This window comes from Gracilinanus agilis, chromosome 6 (genome assembly GCF_016433145.1).
Source record: "Gracilinanus agilis isolate LMUSP501 chromosome 6, AgileGrace, whole genome shotgun sequence".
Taxonomy (NCBI): domain Eukaryota; kingdom Metazoa; phylum Chordata; class Mammalia; order Didelphimorphia; family Didelphidae; genus Gracilinanus; species Gracilinanus agilis.
The window spans coordinates 39943826-39961271 of record NC_058135.1 but is presented as its reverse complement, the minus strand read 5'-3'; the positions used below and the strand labels follow the sequence as shown (position 1 = coordinate 39961271).

At 36.8% G+C, this 17446-nt stretch overlaps 1 protein-coding gene across 1 annotated transcript in view; it reads left to right on the top strand.

Moving 5' to 3' along the window:
- CDS1 (CDP-diacylglycerol synthase 1) overlaps positions 1-14892 on the top strand; it is a 79046-nt gene extending 64154 nt beyond the window's left edge. The window contains exons 13-16 of the mRNA XM_044681613.1: positions 2156-2308; positions 3125-3244; positions 6119-6222; positions 14423-14892. Of these exons, the coding sequence (XP_044537548.1) occupies positions 2156-2308; positions 3125-3244; positions 6119-6222; positions 14423-14552 (507 nt within the window). The 3' untranslated portion in view covers positions 14553-14892. The remainder of the gene's footprint in view (positions 1-2155; positions 2309-3124; positions 3245-6118; positions 6223-14422) is intronic.
- The last annotated feature ends 2554 nt before the right edge of the window (positions 14893-17446 follow it).

The window sequence follows — 17446 nt, the reverse complement described above, 5'->3', positions numbered from 1 at the left end:
TTTTGGCAGCTCACCTTGCAACACTTTTAGAATTGAGGATTGAAAATATCTGCAGGGGAGAGACAGACAGAGAAAATAAAATCTGATCTTAAAGCTAGTCCAGTAAGTTTGATCAGCATTTTTTTGTTTTTTTTTTTAAGTTAGGCTAGTTTCTTGTTCATTATGAAACCATTTTGTAATCTCTGTTCAGATTTTTGTGCTTTCCCCTAAACCTACAAAGTTTTTAATTGAGAGAGTATGAGCTACATGATTTTTCCTAGTTTCCCCCCTCTTGTTTTGAATACTCTTGATTTTACATTAATCAGTCACTTACCTACTACTAGACATCTGCTATGTGCCAGGCACTGTGCTGGTAAGAGGGTTCCTGCCCCTCAAGGAACTAATATTCTTCTGGGAGACAAAATATATACATATTCAGAATATAACTTTTATACATGTATGCATGTAGAAAAATATACATATATGCATGTAGAAAATGTGTATATATATAGAATATGTCTATTATTAATACAAAGTGGATCTTGATAGGGGTTCACTCATATCTTCATTAGAAACAGATAAGGCTTCATAAAGGAGATGGTGCTTTAGCTGATTCTTGAAAGAAAACAGATATTCAGGCCATTCTGACAGTTCAGGCTCAGCACTGGAACAAAACAATACTCATAGGTGAGTATTAAAAAAAAAGCAATTACTTAATGAAAGCACAGAGAGGATATTCAGCAGTTGCACAGAATCAGTTCAGATGGACACAGTCTCTCCCTTTGCATTTGCATGGTGGAAAGCTGAGGCTACAGAAGTTAAGTGGCTTGCCCAGGGCAACAGCTAGTAAGTGGCTGAGGCTGGATTTGAGTTCAGGAAGATACATCTTCCTGATGTCGGGCCCTTTGTCTATCCACTGTGCTACCAGCTGCCTGCTGTTGCTTCTACCACACCAAAAATTCCAAGAGGTAGATGTCTGTTCCAGGTGTGGGAAACAGCATGATGGCACTCAGGTGAGACATGGAGTGTTGTGTGTACAGACAGGACAGTGTGGCTCTATCTCTGAATTCAAAGAGAGGAGTAAAGTGTAAGAAGTCTGGAAAGATAGAAAAGAACCAGATCATAAAAAGAAGAGTTTATATCTTTTTCCCAGAGGCAATAGGGAACTAAGTCAGTAAGAATTTATACATAATTACAGTGAGCCAAGCAGCCTGCTAAGCCCTGGAAATTCAAATATAATAAAAAAATAAAGACTGCCTCTCCCTGCCCTTGATGAGTTTTTAGAATTAAGGGAGGGGAGAAGGTGGGGAACAACATATAAAATGGAGCTAAAAAAGTGATGGGAATGGGATTCAGCAAGAGAGACATGTTGGGAGTTAGAAACAATAAGATTTGGTAAAAGACTGGATTTATGTGGGAGTGAATGAGTTATTTGAGGATGATACTAAGGTAGTGAACCTGAATGACTGGGAAGATGGCAGTGTCTGACAGGCAGAAGTTTGGAAGAGTTGTGTATTGTAGAGATGAGTTCTGTTTTGGAAATAATTTGAGATGCCTATAGGACATACAGTTGAAAGTCACTGATACTTAATGATGTAAGACTAGAACTCAAAAGACAGACAAGGGGTGTGTGTGTGTGTGTGTGTGTGTGTGTGTGTGTGTGTGTGTGTGTGTGTGTGTGTGTTCGTTCTGTGTTCTGTGTTCTGTGTTTTGTGTGTGTTTTGTGTCTGTGAGTCAACTACAGAGATGATAAACTTCTAAGAAGTAAGGTGACAGGGACACAAAAGAGTAAACCTCCCTTTCTCTCATAACAAAGATTTAAGGAAAAGGAAAATAGTTTAACTAAGCCATTCAGCACAATAACTCTTTCACCACACACACACACTGTTCCACACTCATCATTACCCACTTCAACAAAGAGGGAAGAAGGCTCATTTTCTCAACTCGACTTTCTCAACACAATTACTTGTGCTTCATTGTTATTTTTTCCCATTTACATTCATCTGGACAGTCCCTTCCACATAGTATTTTTGAAAATGTTTATTTAAATTGAATTAGTAGCTTGAATTAATATGTAAAATATTAATTTTTTTCTAATGCAACTTTCTGACACAAAACTGAAATAGGTTTTATGATTGACATTTATTAATTCATAGATACTTGTTTTGTTTTTCAGGCTGCCTACGTTTTAGCAAAGTACCAATACTTTGTTTGTCCAATTGAATATAGAAGTGAAATCAATTCATTTGTAACAGAGTGTGAACCATCAGAACTTTTCCAACTTCAAACATATTCTGTTCCTCCCTTATTGAAAGGAGTGTTGAGATGGGTAAGAGAAGCCTAAATGCAAAGTCCATTTTAGAATAATAAAGTTAGCTTTCCAACAAACTGATTTATGTAGAAAATCTCTGTTATAGCATAATGTCCTCCTAGATGACAGAGTGAATGAATAGTAAATTGACCAACTTTGAAGAATTCATTACCTGGAGAATCACCTTTGGTAATGACAAATGTCAAGATACCATTTAGCTCAAATAAATTTGCATTAGCAACATTGGGTATCCCTTTGTTTTTCCAGATGAAAGAAATTTCAGTAGAAACAGGGTTTGACAGTTCAGAAACTGAATTACACATGCCAGATTCAGCATATTAACATGCTAAGTCAAAGCTATTTAATAATATACAAGGAATACAACAAAAACTTTATTTCTCAAATAATTTTCTCTTCCAGTATTTTTTGCTGACATTCTAAAGAATCTTAAAGGTCTAACATCACATATGATTGGATCCTTCATTTTTTTTTCTCTACACCTTTATTTTAAGGTTATAAAAGATTAAGAGCCATCATGGAAGAGAAAATAATGAATTCACCTTGTAGGCAGAGATTATTATACTTCTGACACATGATGGTTGTATGAACTCTGGCAAGGACTCAGGGGTCTTCCTGCCTACTATAGGTTGCAGATTGGTAGATGAAAATCTGACATGGACAAAGCCTTAGCTCTGGATATACAACACGAAAACAGAAATGCATGTTGCATGCCGGGCTTGGCTTGGGGAGATTTTTTTAATCCCAAAGTGTTCTGTGGAATTATGTACCTAAATAAAAGTATGACTGAGATAGCTTCTGTTTCTTTTCCTTCAGGACACAGTGAGCTTGTATCCATTCCAGATACACAGCATTGCACTTTCAACATTTGCATCTTTAATTGGTCCTTTTGGAGGCTTCTTTGCTAGTGGATTCAAAAGGGCTTTTAAAATTAAGGTGGGTGTGTACATTTCATATCAGACCAAAAAAGCTGTGATTATGCTTGTAATTGGAATTGTTTCTCCCTTAGATGTATACCCTTGAAATAAAGGCATGTATTTTTTGTTTTCCTCACAAACATACTAGCTAATCTATAAGCCTTGGCTAATGTATCAGCAAAAAAGTTTGTCGTGATTGACCCATTGATTTTAGTCTTTCAGTGTGTCAGTTCACAATGGTAAATGATTTATATAGAAATGAATTTGTTCTATAAAATAGTGTGCACACACTGGCTGTGTTGGCAGAATTCAGCTCTGCCATTGCAGTGTTTAATTTTTGTGGTGACCTGGTATTCCCTTCTAGTCCCATTTGAAAGGGAGGTTTGAAGGCTGGGAAAAAGTTGAGCATTATGAGCCAATACAAGAAAAATCATCCCTCCTCCAGTCCAATGGTCTAACTCCTGGACTTCATCCGTAATTGTTCTATTTCCTGGAACAAATTTAGATTAGAATCAGGACTGGGTGCCACCTGCTAGGTCATCACAAGGTCAGATCAACCCCCTGTCCCACCATCCTCTTAGGCTCATTTGGTTTTGCTTAGTTCGGTCACCAGCTTTTCAAATGCAACCAGCATTCCACCTTCTTGCTCCCTTCATCACTGGACACAGCGGGTAGGCCCTAGGAGTCTATAAGGCTTGATTTATCCTATTGTGCCCCAATGTATCAGGAGCTGGTGCCAAGCTTCCTTCAGCAGAATGCTTCATCCTTTTCTGCTTTGCTATTACCATTTTTTTAGAGCAAGCCACAAATTCATCATCACCAAATTCTATAAACTACACCAAACATTATGTGCCAAATGCACATTGGTACCAAGTACAAGATCAAAATTTGGTGAGATTGAGAAATACCTTTTACTACACGACAGCACAAATATGTGTAGGCATTTAATAAGGATATCGGTGTATCATTCAGCAGAGCTCTTCCAGTATGTCACAGGGACATAACCAAGTTGGTAGCAACAAAAGCCCACTCTGGTATAGGTAGTTCTTTGGGTCCAAATGGCTATCCTCCCATTTGGAACTGACTTTTTAGGGGGTTCATCATGTCAACAAAGGTGGCCCATAGCACATTTAGCTAGTGTAGGTTTCTTATGTGTAATTTGGCAATTGGAAAAGCGCTGTGTCTCTAAAGAATCACATTATGCTCCCTCCAGTGTCTTTGTTCTGGGGGCTTCATATATCCTTGACCAGGGGCTTCACATAGACTTGGAATTACTATTCAGACCTTTCGCCTGAGGCCTGAACATACATGCAACTCTGGCATCAAAAAGCACTTTATATCAATCATAAATTTGTTTTACACAGCACTTATATGTCCTTGGGACCCGTGTCCATGTGGCGGACATGAGTTTGGTGTAGCTGGTGGATTTTGGTAATGGTGTGTTTGTGGCTTATTACCGTCAGTCCAGTAGAATAGGATGTGGAAGGCCAGAAAACAGTGATTGCACCAGTGTTCCCTGCATGCTGCAAGCTGCAATCTAAAAGTCATGATGGAAAGTGAAACCAAATGAGACTCCATAAAAGGTGGCGAGCCAGTTGGTTGCCCTGGTGATATCTAGGAGCTTGCAGGAAACTCTGTACCCTGTACCCTGCCGTGTACCCTGCCGTGTAGGAGAGGAGTCGGGACCTGAATACAACCGAATACATGTACAGGCTGTCACATGGTAAATGTGTGCCAGCAAAATGCTCCAGGACTTCAAAGAGGGAAGAGAGTTACTGCAAGCCAAGAGAAATTAGTTTGTGATTACAAGAGCTCAGGAGTGAATGGTGAAAACTTTACAAAATTCTGTAATGTATCGATCTCTCTCAATTGTGTAAATGAAATTAGCTCACCCGCATTCATTCTTTAGACTTTAGCCACCAGGAATAATGTCACCCCACCCAGCTTAGAATTAAGTGGGGAAGGGGAGGTCTGTGACCCACATGTGATAGTGATAAATCAGAAACAAGTGACGGCCCCCTGGGAAGTCCAAAACAGGGTCAAGACTGCCATTTGTCCACATGAAACTGGAGATGGTCGCAGGAAGTGACAAAAGATGCTATCTTTTAAATATGATGGTAACTTCCTATGAAGGGCTTTTGCCCTGTTGAACTTGGTGTTGGAGGAGCTCAGGTGAGACCTCAGACTGCTTCCCTTTGAATTGTCATGTGGGTAAGTTAGGCTGACTCTCTTTCCCTTCTCTTGGCGTTTCTATAGAGGCCCTAGCCTCAAGGAGGCCTCTCTTCTTAGAGGAAGCCTTGTAGCTAGAAGCTCCGTCTGCTGAGCCTCTGAAAGCTCCCTGGTCTGGGCCTCTGATCCGGACCAGAGTTTTTCTCTCTCATTTTCCCTACCTTCAACCTTCCTGAATGTAAATAAACCACCATAAAAGTCATCCTGACTTGAGTCTCTTTTATTTTGAAATCAAGTTAATCGATTTCTGGCCACCAAACCTTAAATATCCAGTCCAACCATAATAATTCCCATTTCCCCCTCTTACACAATCAACCCCACTCTGCTTCAAAGCTCCAGAATTATCTATACTATCCAAATTAACTGTCTCTGCCACACATGTAATTGGAGAGAATTAGGGATGTTTGGACAAAAATTTTCAACTATAGGGGGAAACTGTATCAGTGTATGGTATGGACTATTGTACACTCTTTTCCAAAAGCTAAAAAGTAATAAGTAGACTTCCTGTACTGAAAAAATTATTTTAGAGAATTTATATAAATCTCAAAAGATCACAGTTCTACCATTTTTTTCTCTTCTTGGACAAATTGAAGTATTAGAAAGTCTAGTACTTGCTAGGACTCTGACTAACATTTATTTTCATGATTTTATTTTTGTTATGAAGGATTTTGCAAACACCATTCCTGGACATGGAGGAATAATGGACAGATTTGACTGTCAATATTTGATGGCAACTTTTGTTCATGTGTATATCACCAGTTTCATAAGGTACAGACATGTTTACTTACACTATTACAACAGGCATTTTTATTCTTCTGTGATGTTCCTAAAGATTAAGTTAATATCTTTAATATATCTTTAATAAATAAATTTAATATATTTAATATAATATCAGATTTGAAATTGGGGCATCCAGAGGCTTGCCTCTCTATTGTTTGTCACCTAGCTGCTCCTAGCACAGTCTTTAGTACTCTGGAACAAGAGTACAATTAGTATGATATGGGAACAATCTTAATGTGTCTAGTTTTTCAACTTTAGTCATTTATTTGGGGTGGAAAGGGAAAGAAGAACAAATTATAACTGCCAACTCTCAGCTTTCCACTAAATGATGGCATTGTATAATAGAGAAAGATTATATGAGCACATTCAGTTTTTTTCCCTCTAGTGCTATTCTTTATCTCAGTTGAATACATTTATTATATTAATTAGTGTTTAGTGTCAACACTAATTTTAGAAACACTGAATCCTCATTTGGTCATTTTATTTGCTTAGTTACACTTGAATTTATGTGGTTGATATGGACATTCTCTTGTATATTTGTTACTTTTTTGAATAATTGGATGAATCATTTCACTGATGTGGATACTTCCTCCACATATGGTAACCTTTTTATATTTGTTTCCATCTTCAGTGAGATAAAGCAATGAGATATTTTGATTCCTCTATACAATGGTTCCCAAACTTTTTTGGCCTACCACCCCTTTCCAGAAAAAATATTACTTAGTGCCCCCTGGAAATTATGAAACTATTTATTGAACTCAGAATAGAATGTAATACAAAAAAAGTGTGGCCATCACTGCTCCCCTGAATCTCTGCAGCACCCACCAGGGGGCAGTAGTGCCCACTTTGGGAATCACTGCTCTATAACAAAGGTACTTGACCTAGGTAGGGTCTATGAACTTAGGTTTATTTTTTTTTTTATTATTATTTTGACAATTATATTTTATTATAATTCTGAGAAATGATCCATAGGCTTCACCAGACTGCCCAAGTGGTTCATTACACACACAAAAATGGGTTAAGAACTACTGGTTAATAAGATTTGTCCAAAAAAAATTGAGAATAAACTGGTGGCAATAGAGTCAAGATGATGGAGTGAGCAGAAGCATTTTTGCTTAACTTACTCACTCTGCTCTCTCCAAAATAATCAAGAAAATGCACCAAATGCTGACCAGGAAAGCCAAGAAAAATCACAGTAAGTTGTTTTTTCCAATTCAGGGCAGTGGAGGGAAAAAGAGGAAATTCTACTGATATAGGATTTGGGCTGGTCAGAAGCAGCAAAGAATAGGCATTCTCACAGGAACAGAAAGAGGAGAGAGACAGCAGATCTCAGGAGATCCCTGAACTGGTCTAGTGTTGAGTGGAGTGAGATGCCATTTGTCAGCTCTATCATCCTTTGGCTAGTTCTAGGTCATGGATCTGGGTCTGAGAGAAGTGGTTGCAAGGGACCTATCCTAGCTGTGTTCTGAGCAAGGAACAAGTTCTGGAAATGTAGCTTGGGTGTCTTAGGCAAAGAGCAGTAGGGACTCAGTTCTAGCCTTCAGCTTATCATCTAAGCCCATAGTGAAATAACTAGAGCAGGAGTCCTAGATCAAAGGGGAGCCAGAAAATAACTCTGGACCTGCATAGCCTCCTGCAGGTTCCTAGGTACTGAGTCTGACAGCAGCCTTTGGAAGCTGAACCACACATAAACCTCAGATGCAAAATCGGGTCAGGAACTTGTAGAGTTCACACAAGGACAGTGATATCCCCCCCCCAATTACATCACTTTGGGAGCATTAAAAATTTGTCCAGCCTGCAGACTGAGCTATAAAAACAGCAAAGAATATGAAAGGACATAACTTCAGATCAGATTTTGTACCCCAGGATTGTATAGAGCCTAGCACTAATTGTAGGCCAAAGTCAAGTTGAAAAAAAGGCAAAGTTGAAAAGACTGAAGGGAAAAACAAAAAAACAGAAAAATCTACCATAAAGAGATCCTAGGATAACAAGGAAGTTCAAAACACAAAGAATTTCTAGTAGAGTTAAAGAGTAAAAAAAATGTATTTTCTTTTAATCAAATGAGAGATGTGGAAAAAAGCTATGACAAAAGAACTAACACCTTGGCAAAACAGGTACAAAATCTGAGAAATACAGTGTCTGGAAAATTAAAACTGACCAAATGAAAGTTAGTAACTACATGAGACATTAAGATAATATGAAAAGATTTTTTAAAATGTGAACTATTTCATTTTTAAAATACTGACCTGGGGAACAAATCAAAGAGAATTTAAGAATCAGTGGCCTACTTGAAAGCCATAACAGCAACAACATCCAAAAACAAAAAAAGGAACCTAGGCATCAAATTTCAAGAATTACAGATATTTTAGAATCTGGACACAAAGTAGAAATTGAAAAAATCCACCAAGTACAATCTGAAACTCCAAAATGAAAAATTCTCAATAATCTCATAACCAAAATCTAGAGCTCTCAGTTCAAGGAAAAAGTCTCCCAAAAGAAAGAATTCAAGTCAGAAAGCTGCATGATCAGAATCATATAAGATTTAACAACTATACTTCAAAGAAATGAGCTCTGAAGATGATATTCCAGAAGATCAAGACTCTAGGCTTACAACCAAGAATTACCCATCCAGCAAAACAATCAAAATACCACTGTTTGGTGGGGAAGGAGGTGAGGGTAGAATGGATCATTAATGAAATCAATGAAAAATCAAGACTAAGTAGAAACACTGGAACTAAAAGAATCATAAAAGATAAATGTGAGTGAGAAATTATAAAGTATTAAACAAGGTTAAGAGCAGCGAGGTTGTAAAATGGAGGAAGAATCATCATCGTGAGTCCAAAAAAAAAGCCTCAGACTGTGGCTCTGGCTATGTGACTATGTACAAGTCACTTAATCCTGTTTGTCTCAGTTTCTCATCTGTAAAATGAGCTGTAGAAGGAAATGGCAAATCACTTTATCCTTGCCAAGAAAACCCCAAATGGAGTCACAAGAGTTGGACAAGACCAAAACAAATGGAAAGAGTTAAAACTTACATTCTTACCTGGGAAGATGATAGTTGTTATTTCCTCCAAATTTTCTCAACAGAGGTCTTAAAGCAAGTCTTATTAAGCAGAAAATTTGAGTACGATATAAATTTTTAAATATGTGTATTTGGACAATCTCAAAAGAATGGAAGAGTGGGAAAGAGGAGTACAATGGGAGAGGGAGAAGAATGACATAAATTATCTCATAAGATAGGACAAATTATCTCACAAGTAAGGATTGATGGAAATGGAGTGAGGTAGGCAATATGGAGAAAAGGATAAGAGGGGAAGATAGTTTAAGGGAAGCAGTGGTCAGAACCAAAACAGGTTCTTAAAAGGGAAACAAGGGAGAAAAAAAAGAGAAAAGTATTAAAGAAAAGACTGGAGAGAAGATTTAGCATCATAACTGTTAATGCAAATGTGATGAACTTATAAGTGGAAGAGGATAGCAGAATGGTTCTGAATCCAGGATCCAGCAATATTCTATTTACATAGAAAAACGTGTTTAAAAAAGGGCACTTGAAACAAAGCTACATAACAAGGTTAAAATAAGAGGCTTGAGTTTAGAATCTGTTATGCTTCAACTAAAATAAAAAAATCAAGGGTAGCAGTCATGATTTCAGAGAAAGCAAAAGCAAAAATAAATCTTAATTTTAAAAGATAAACAGGGAAATTACATTTTGCAAAGAAGTACCATTAAACTAGTTATATGACCCTAGGCTTAACCCCAATTGCCTAGCCTTTACCTCTCTTCTGCCTTGGAACAAATATTCATTATTGATTCTAAGAAAGAAGGAAAAGGTTGTTTTTTCCTTTATATATATACCAAATGACATAGCATCTAAATTTTTTTAAGGCCTTCTGTCTACTAAGCCACCAGGTGTTCCCCATCCAAATTCTTAAAGGAAAAGTTAAATAAAAATTACAGAAGGAAATAATAAAATAATAATGGTGAATAACCTTAATTTACCCCCTCAGACCTCTAACTATAACAATAGAAAAATGTTTTAGAAAAATTAGATATGATAGACTTGAAGAATATTAAGTGGGAAGAGAAGCATACTTATTTCTTAGTTGTGTATGGCACCTCCACAAAAAAAAAATGACTATTTATTAGGGCATTAAGACCTCAAAACAAATCCAAAAAAGTAAAAATATCCATTGCATTTTAAGCTATTACAATAAAAATTACATTGAATAAAGTATCTTTGAAGCATAGACTTAAAATCAATTGGAAAGGGGAAGCTTGGTGGCTCAGATCAGGCTCGGAAATGGAAGTTCCTGGATTAAAATCCATCTTTAAACACTTCCTGTGTGACCCTGAGCAAGTCACTTAACCTCCATTGCCTAGCCCTTACCACTCTTCTACCTTAAAACCAGTGCTTAGTATTGATTCTAGAACCAGAAGGTAAAAGTTTTTGGAAAAAAATAAATAAAATTAATTGTAAACTAATAATTCTAAAGAATGTGTCAAAAAAACAAATCAGTTGCTGACATGACAAAAAAAAATTATTTAAAGATAACGATAACAATAAGGCAAAATAACAATTTTGAGTATATAGCCAAAGCAGAAAAATTTATGTCTCTAAATTATTTATCAGTTAAAGCTATATAGCTTAGAAAGAAAAACTGAACAAGCCATAAATACCAAAAGGGATGGGAGGTGGGAGACAGGACCAGATTAATTAACAAATTAATTCTATGAAACATTTAAAGAACAGAGAATTCTATACTATATAAAGTGTTTGAAAAAAATTAGTAAAGAAGGGATCCCACTAAATTTCTTGTATGACACAATATAGTCAAGATACCTAAACCAAGACAGAGGAAAAAAAAACTATAGATCATTTCCTCTATCTTAATGGATATTAATACAAAACTTTTAAATAAAATATTAACGAAGAGAATACAATGTATCACCAGGTTGGATTTATACCAGAAAGGTAGGGTTTATTCAGTATTAGGAAAGCAATAAGCACAATTGACTATTGTGAGAGTAAAATTGAATGAATACTCCAAGTATTTAAATTTATAGGATTTAATAATAACAAAGTGAGAGAGAAAGAGATTTCTTCAGCCAAGTGAGCAGAGCACAGAGCCAGAGACCCACACCTGCTGCGCTTTACCCAAAGCCCAAAAAGAGCCCGACTTAAAGTGAGTATGTACCTTAAAAGGATGCTGAGTAAATGTGAATCAGGTGAAAGAAATTTCTATTTGCGCACTGTATCAATAACAAAAGCAACCAAAACCATATAATTACTTAGGTAAATATAGAAAAAAACGACAGAATATAATATTTATTCCTGTTTGAAACACAAGAAAACAGAAATAATTTGAGCTTTCCTTAAAATAATATGTATTATCTAAAACCAAGAAGCAAGCACTACCTATAAAGGGGATATGGCTAGAAACCTTTCCTATAAGATTGAACAGATGTCCATTATCACTATTAGTGTTCAGTATTGTACTAGAAGTGCAAGCTATAGCAATAAAACAAGAAAAGTAAATTAAAGGAATGAGCGTAGACAAAGAAGAAACAAATTTGGACTTTTTTTTTAGATGATGTTAGAATTCTAAAAAATCAGCTAAATGTAAACCCACATAAATCATCCCCTAATTTGCATATTATGAACAAAATCCAACACAGAGAAATTCCATTTCAGATAACTACAGACAATATAAAATACACAGGAAATTTATGAGCACAATTACAAAACTATTTATTATAGCTATTTATTACAAAGGCAGATCTAAATAGAAAGAGTTGCTCATAAGTAGGCTGAGCCAATATAATAAAAATAATGACCCACCCCAAATTATTTGACTTATTCATTGCCTAAAGGCTATATTATAAAGCTAGGAAAAATAATTCATCTGGAAGAGAAAAAGTTCAAGAATGTCAAAGAATCAATGGAAAGAAGAGGCATCTTCTTTTGAGCCTGATCTGAGCCTCCAAGCTGCCCACTTCCAATTGATTTTAAGGTGCCATCAGTACCTGATTTCAAAGTAATACTACAAAGCCATGATGGTCAAAACATTTTAGAACTAGTTATGAAATGGAAGTTGATAGTTGATAGCATAGTAAACTAGCTATTCTCAGCTGTTGGTGCAAGAACTCACTATTCAACAGAAAATGTTGGGAAAACTGGAAAATAAAATAGGGGTGAGGGGGGAAGCACACCATAATAGGTGGCTCAATAGAGAAAAAGCCAGGCCTAGAGATGAGAGGTCTTGGGTTCACATCTGGCCAGAGAGTATTGATTACTATTGATTCTAAGACAAAAGATAATAGTTTAAAGGGGAAAAAAACTATATATAGACATTCATTTCATCCCAATGGGCACATGATTTAGACATAAATTTTAGGATGACATGAGTAAATTTCAAGCATGGAAGAATGGGGAAATGGAAGAAATTACCTGTCAGCTCTGTGGCAAGGATAAGAATTCATAAAAACAGACTATTGCCATGAGCCCATGGGCGTGGATCCTGACTTGTTCCGGCTGCATTTAGCTGAAATCACAGCCATAAGACAGAATGAGTGAGAGTGAATCGGGAATTCCCACCAGTGCTACAAATAGCCCCATGTTTACCCTACTGCTACATCCTGGCATGTGATTTCTGGCTGGGGAGACAAGGGGTGATGGACCACTTTTATCATCAAGGAACTTTCTAGGTTACAAGAGAGGTTCAAAAAGCAACTAATAAGTTGAACACTGACTTCTGGGGAGCACAGTCTGATGGAGTCAGTGTGGACACTACTGCAGAATTTCTTGATCTTGAAGGACTTGTATCCGTAGAGTCAACTAAATCACTCGGAGGCTCCCGAGAGAATCGCCCTTTTCTCCTTTTTAGGTGGATGTGGGGCCCCACAAAAGTGAATTCCCATTGCAGCAGACTCCTCTCATGCCTTCTCAGCTTTGTTTCAAACACCAACATTTTCAGCTTTTAGTTCCCTGGGGGTGAAGCCATTTGGCAAGTGCACTGGGTCCTCATAGTTTAAGTTTCCTCTGTTGAGATAGTTTCATTTTTGTATGACGCACACCTAGGAAGTGTCTGAGGTCAAATTTGAACCCAGGACCTAAGGCCTGGCTCTCAATACCCTGAGCCACCCATCTGCTCCCTTCAAGGACCTCTTCTTGAAGAAATTATTAATGCTGTACTGGCATGGGGTTTTTGAGGAGTCTGCACCACACCCCTTGATTCCAAATCATATTTTCAAACTAAGTTTCTGTCATTTCCTCTGTCTTCTTTTATACTAAAGTCACCAAATAACAATCCATGTGTTCCTGGCCTTTAATAAATGCTGTCAAATAGCTGGTGTGTGTGTTCATGCCAAAGTTGGCCTGGGGCCATGTTGCACACTGGTATATTTAATAAAACATATGATGAGTAGAGCAGAGCACAACTATATTCCTATAAAACATTTCTTTTTTCAGTTACATGAAGAAACAATTTTTGACATTTCAGAGTTCAAGTTTTCTTCCCTCCCTTTTCCTTGAGACAATGAATAGTCTGATATAGGTTATATCTGAACCTCATTGACCCTAAAAAACATTTCTTGTTCAATATGCTCTCTTTCTGTCTGAAGAGGATCTATTAGCTCTCCTTCCCTTCTGACCTTGTGGGCACAGTTCTCTTTCTCCAGTCATGTCTTGAAGACTATATGTTTAAAAGTGCCGACAGTAATATTTATAGATAATCCCTCTTCTTGGTTAAGTTGCCTTTGCTGCAAAAGTGGAAGGCCTAGCTTACATTTTTTGTCTTACCTGTTTTCTGGATCCTGGGGTCAAAAACGACCTTGGGGGCCATCCTTCTGGGGAATATATTCTCTGTGGCCAGAGAGCAGACATTTCTGTCGTCGGACCCATATTCAAAGCTTTACAGCCTGGTGGAACCTATCCAAATTTGGGCTCTGATGACAAAAACGATCTGGAGACTCAGTCACCGCCACTTCACATGAAGTCTCAGAGGTGCATTGGCTTGTAGTTATTGTATGATTACAAATCACAAGTCCTTTCTTAGCGTTGAAAAGAATATCAATTTAAACCTCTCCAATGCTAGCTGTGCAGTGTCCTCCTTCCTCCTAACTTGAAGAGACAAAAATTTGTTTCCATTCACAACCTTGAAATAATGTAAATCTTTTTTTTTTTTATCCTCAGGGGTCCAAATCCTAGCAAAGTACTTCAGCAACTGCTGGTACTTCAGCCAGAGCAACAGTTAAATATCTACAAAACCCTGAAATCTCATCTCACAGAGAAGGGGCTCCTCCAGCCATCCCTGAAATTGTAGCTGCATCCACGAGGAACTTGAAGCAATTCTGTAGAAAAGCACTGACATATATTTTGCACCTGCCTAGAAAAATATGCATAAATTGAGGTTTTTAAAGACATGAATGTTACTTCTCTAAAATTACTGTGAATATTTAATAAACATTTGATCCAAGAATGAAATATATAACAAATCGCCTGCAAAATATCCTGTATTTTTTCTAGTGGAGCTCATGATATTGACAAGACATCCCATTTCTTACCTGCAGGATTTCAAAACAGAAGAACCTCCACGGTTCTCAAATGTATTCAGTGAGGAAATGTTACGGTCGTCATAGCCATGTCCAAGTATTTGCCCATCCGATTCAATAACCCTTTGAGCTAACAGTTTTATAATACAGTAGAAAATCAATTTGACTAATAGATTCTTGTGTTTTATTCTGAAAATATTTTCTCAAGGATAACTTACTAAGGCATGAATATATTTAATATAGCTAACAGGGTTTAAGATGAGAGTAAAATGCAGAGGCTTATCTTGGCTAGCATTTAACTCTAATTAAATTATTTATGGGTAATCCTCTCTAGTATGATCAGTGAGACTCAAGGAAAAGATGCAGAGCATTCTGCTTTGCCTGAGATACTTGCCTGTCCCAAAGACTCCTTTGGAAAAATGAATTCAGAATAGCCACAGATCCAACCAAATTCATAAATATTTGCTAATGCCCTTTTAATTTTCTCTTCTTCAGTTGTATTGGTCTTTTCAGAGAAACTGCGCCCTGTGGCACTGGGGGCAGCATCTACACCACTTGCTTATCTCGTGATCCATATTTAGAATCGTGAGTAAGTCAGTGGTCTTGTGTAAGGAGACTTACCCCCAGGAGCAGAAAGGCCAGAAAGCCTTTGCTTTGATGTACCTGATTACATTTCTCATGAATGAATCGAAAACTACTGAGATGCTGTAGAAACTCCCGCCCTGTTAATTATTTAATTTACTCTTTGCAGCTTCAAGAAATGTAGTAGTCCTAGCTAAAACTATGGAGGGAATAACAGATATATTTATAAAGAATGTTATGCTAATAAAAAAGAATAAATATTTTTGTTTACATTAGAGTTAAATTCCAATCACTTCTGAATATGTAAAGTGAAAAGTTGCATTTAGCCCTGCCAGGGCACTGTGTAAGTATTCTATAAATAGCCTAGTCATATGCTCTCTGCTTCCAAGAGAGGATTGGTTGAATGGAGAGCTAAGAAATAGACTTCTTAGTCCTACATTTGTTAGGTTATTTGTTGTTGTTGAATGAGTACAATCACTGTGCTTTTCAATAAAAATTGAGAATTGGCACTGGAACCTCTTTGATAGGAAGACAAGTTTCAGAATGAGGCTGCTTGCCATTTGTTGCTTTCCCTCTGTCTCATCAATCACTAAGAGCTAATCATAAAAGCACTTTGGATGTAAATAAACATATGCACATCTGGTGGACTTTATAAAGTAAACCTATGTGTGTATGTGTATGTGTGTGTCTATGTGTGTGTGCATCATGAAGCTTATATATGTTTTAATGGGTTCTCTCATACATGTCTGCATATTTATATAGAAAAAAATTGAATTTGTGAATTCGTTTGGGGAAAATCTAGAAGAGGTCATTAAATAATTGCTAGCAGTAATGAAACAATTAGAAGAGAATCTAAAGAAATAGCTATATTGCAAACATTGAAATGTATTATAAAATATAAAGCTATCATGGCCTTTTAGAGTTATAGAAATGACTTCAAATTGAGAGTAAATTCTATATGTAAAAACAGTCTTAATTTTTATTTTAACAGAGCTATAAAGATTTCACTTTTTTAGAATAATTTTATAGCATGTATCTTAAAATAGAATCTATTTTAACAAATAAAACCTGCCTATGTGGATCATTTTTATATTTACACTGTGAAGAAGTAAATATTTCAAGATAGTAATTGTGACAGTAAGAACAAAGCTAGGATCTTTCTTTTCAGCCATAATAATGGCCACTTATTCTGAATTTCCTTTTTAAAAATTAAGTATTCTAGCCACTGCTTCCTGCTCTTAAATTTGCTGGTTTACTTTTTAACCTCTGGAAGACAGAACCTTTATTTCTTCCTCTTAGGGATTCCCCTCACCCTGGTTCATGGGTATGTGTTCCTCTTTAAGAATGCTGGCAGTAGAAAGGCGTGGGAGGGGAATCTGCTTTTCCATTGGTGGCTCCTTTTGATTTACATTTTGGTTTTTTCAAGGATGTCAGACCTTGTTCAACAGAAGATGTAGAAACAACAATGTAGATACTGTATACAGGTGTCGGCTAATTATGTATGTTCTAATTGGTTGCCTAAATCTTTTATGAAAACTGGATTGGGAGAGAAATAAAACTTAAAACTGCATTATAGACTCCTGTAGTTTTCTCCTTTTAGCTGGACAGAACAATAAATGCATCTGCACTTTGAAAAATGATTTCAATTTGCAATTCTTACTCCAGTGTCTGATAAGGGATTACAAGGCAAATGGTTGAAGTTAATCACTCCAAATCACCTAATCATTGCCTACACCTCAGTCATCTCTTGGAAGACACACATAAATCTGATAACCCAAATTACAAGAAACTGACCCACATCTTTTAGCCATTCTACCTTAGATATTTGGTCAGAGGAGATGACAGTTTCTAAAGGCATGGGGGGAGGGGGGAGGGGGAAGCCAAGTTATCAAGGGCTTTGAAAGCCAAACAGAGGATTCTGTCATTATTCCTGGAAATGACAGGGAGTGAAATAGCTACATCATTTCAGCTTTGGAGGAGAGAGTAGAGAGACTAAACCACAAGCTATTGCAATTGCTGTAGAATGAAGAACCGGGTAATTTTTTTTTATAACATGGAAAGACCTACATGAAATTATGAAGAG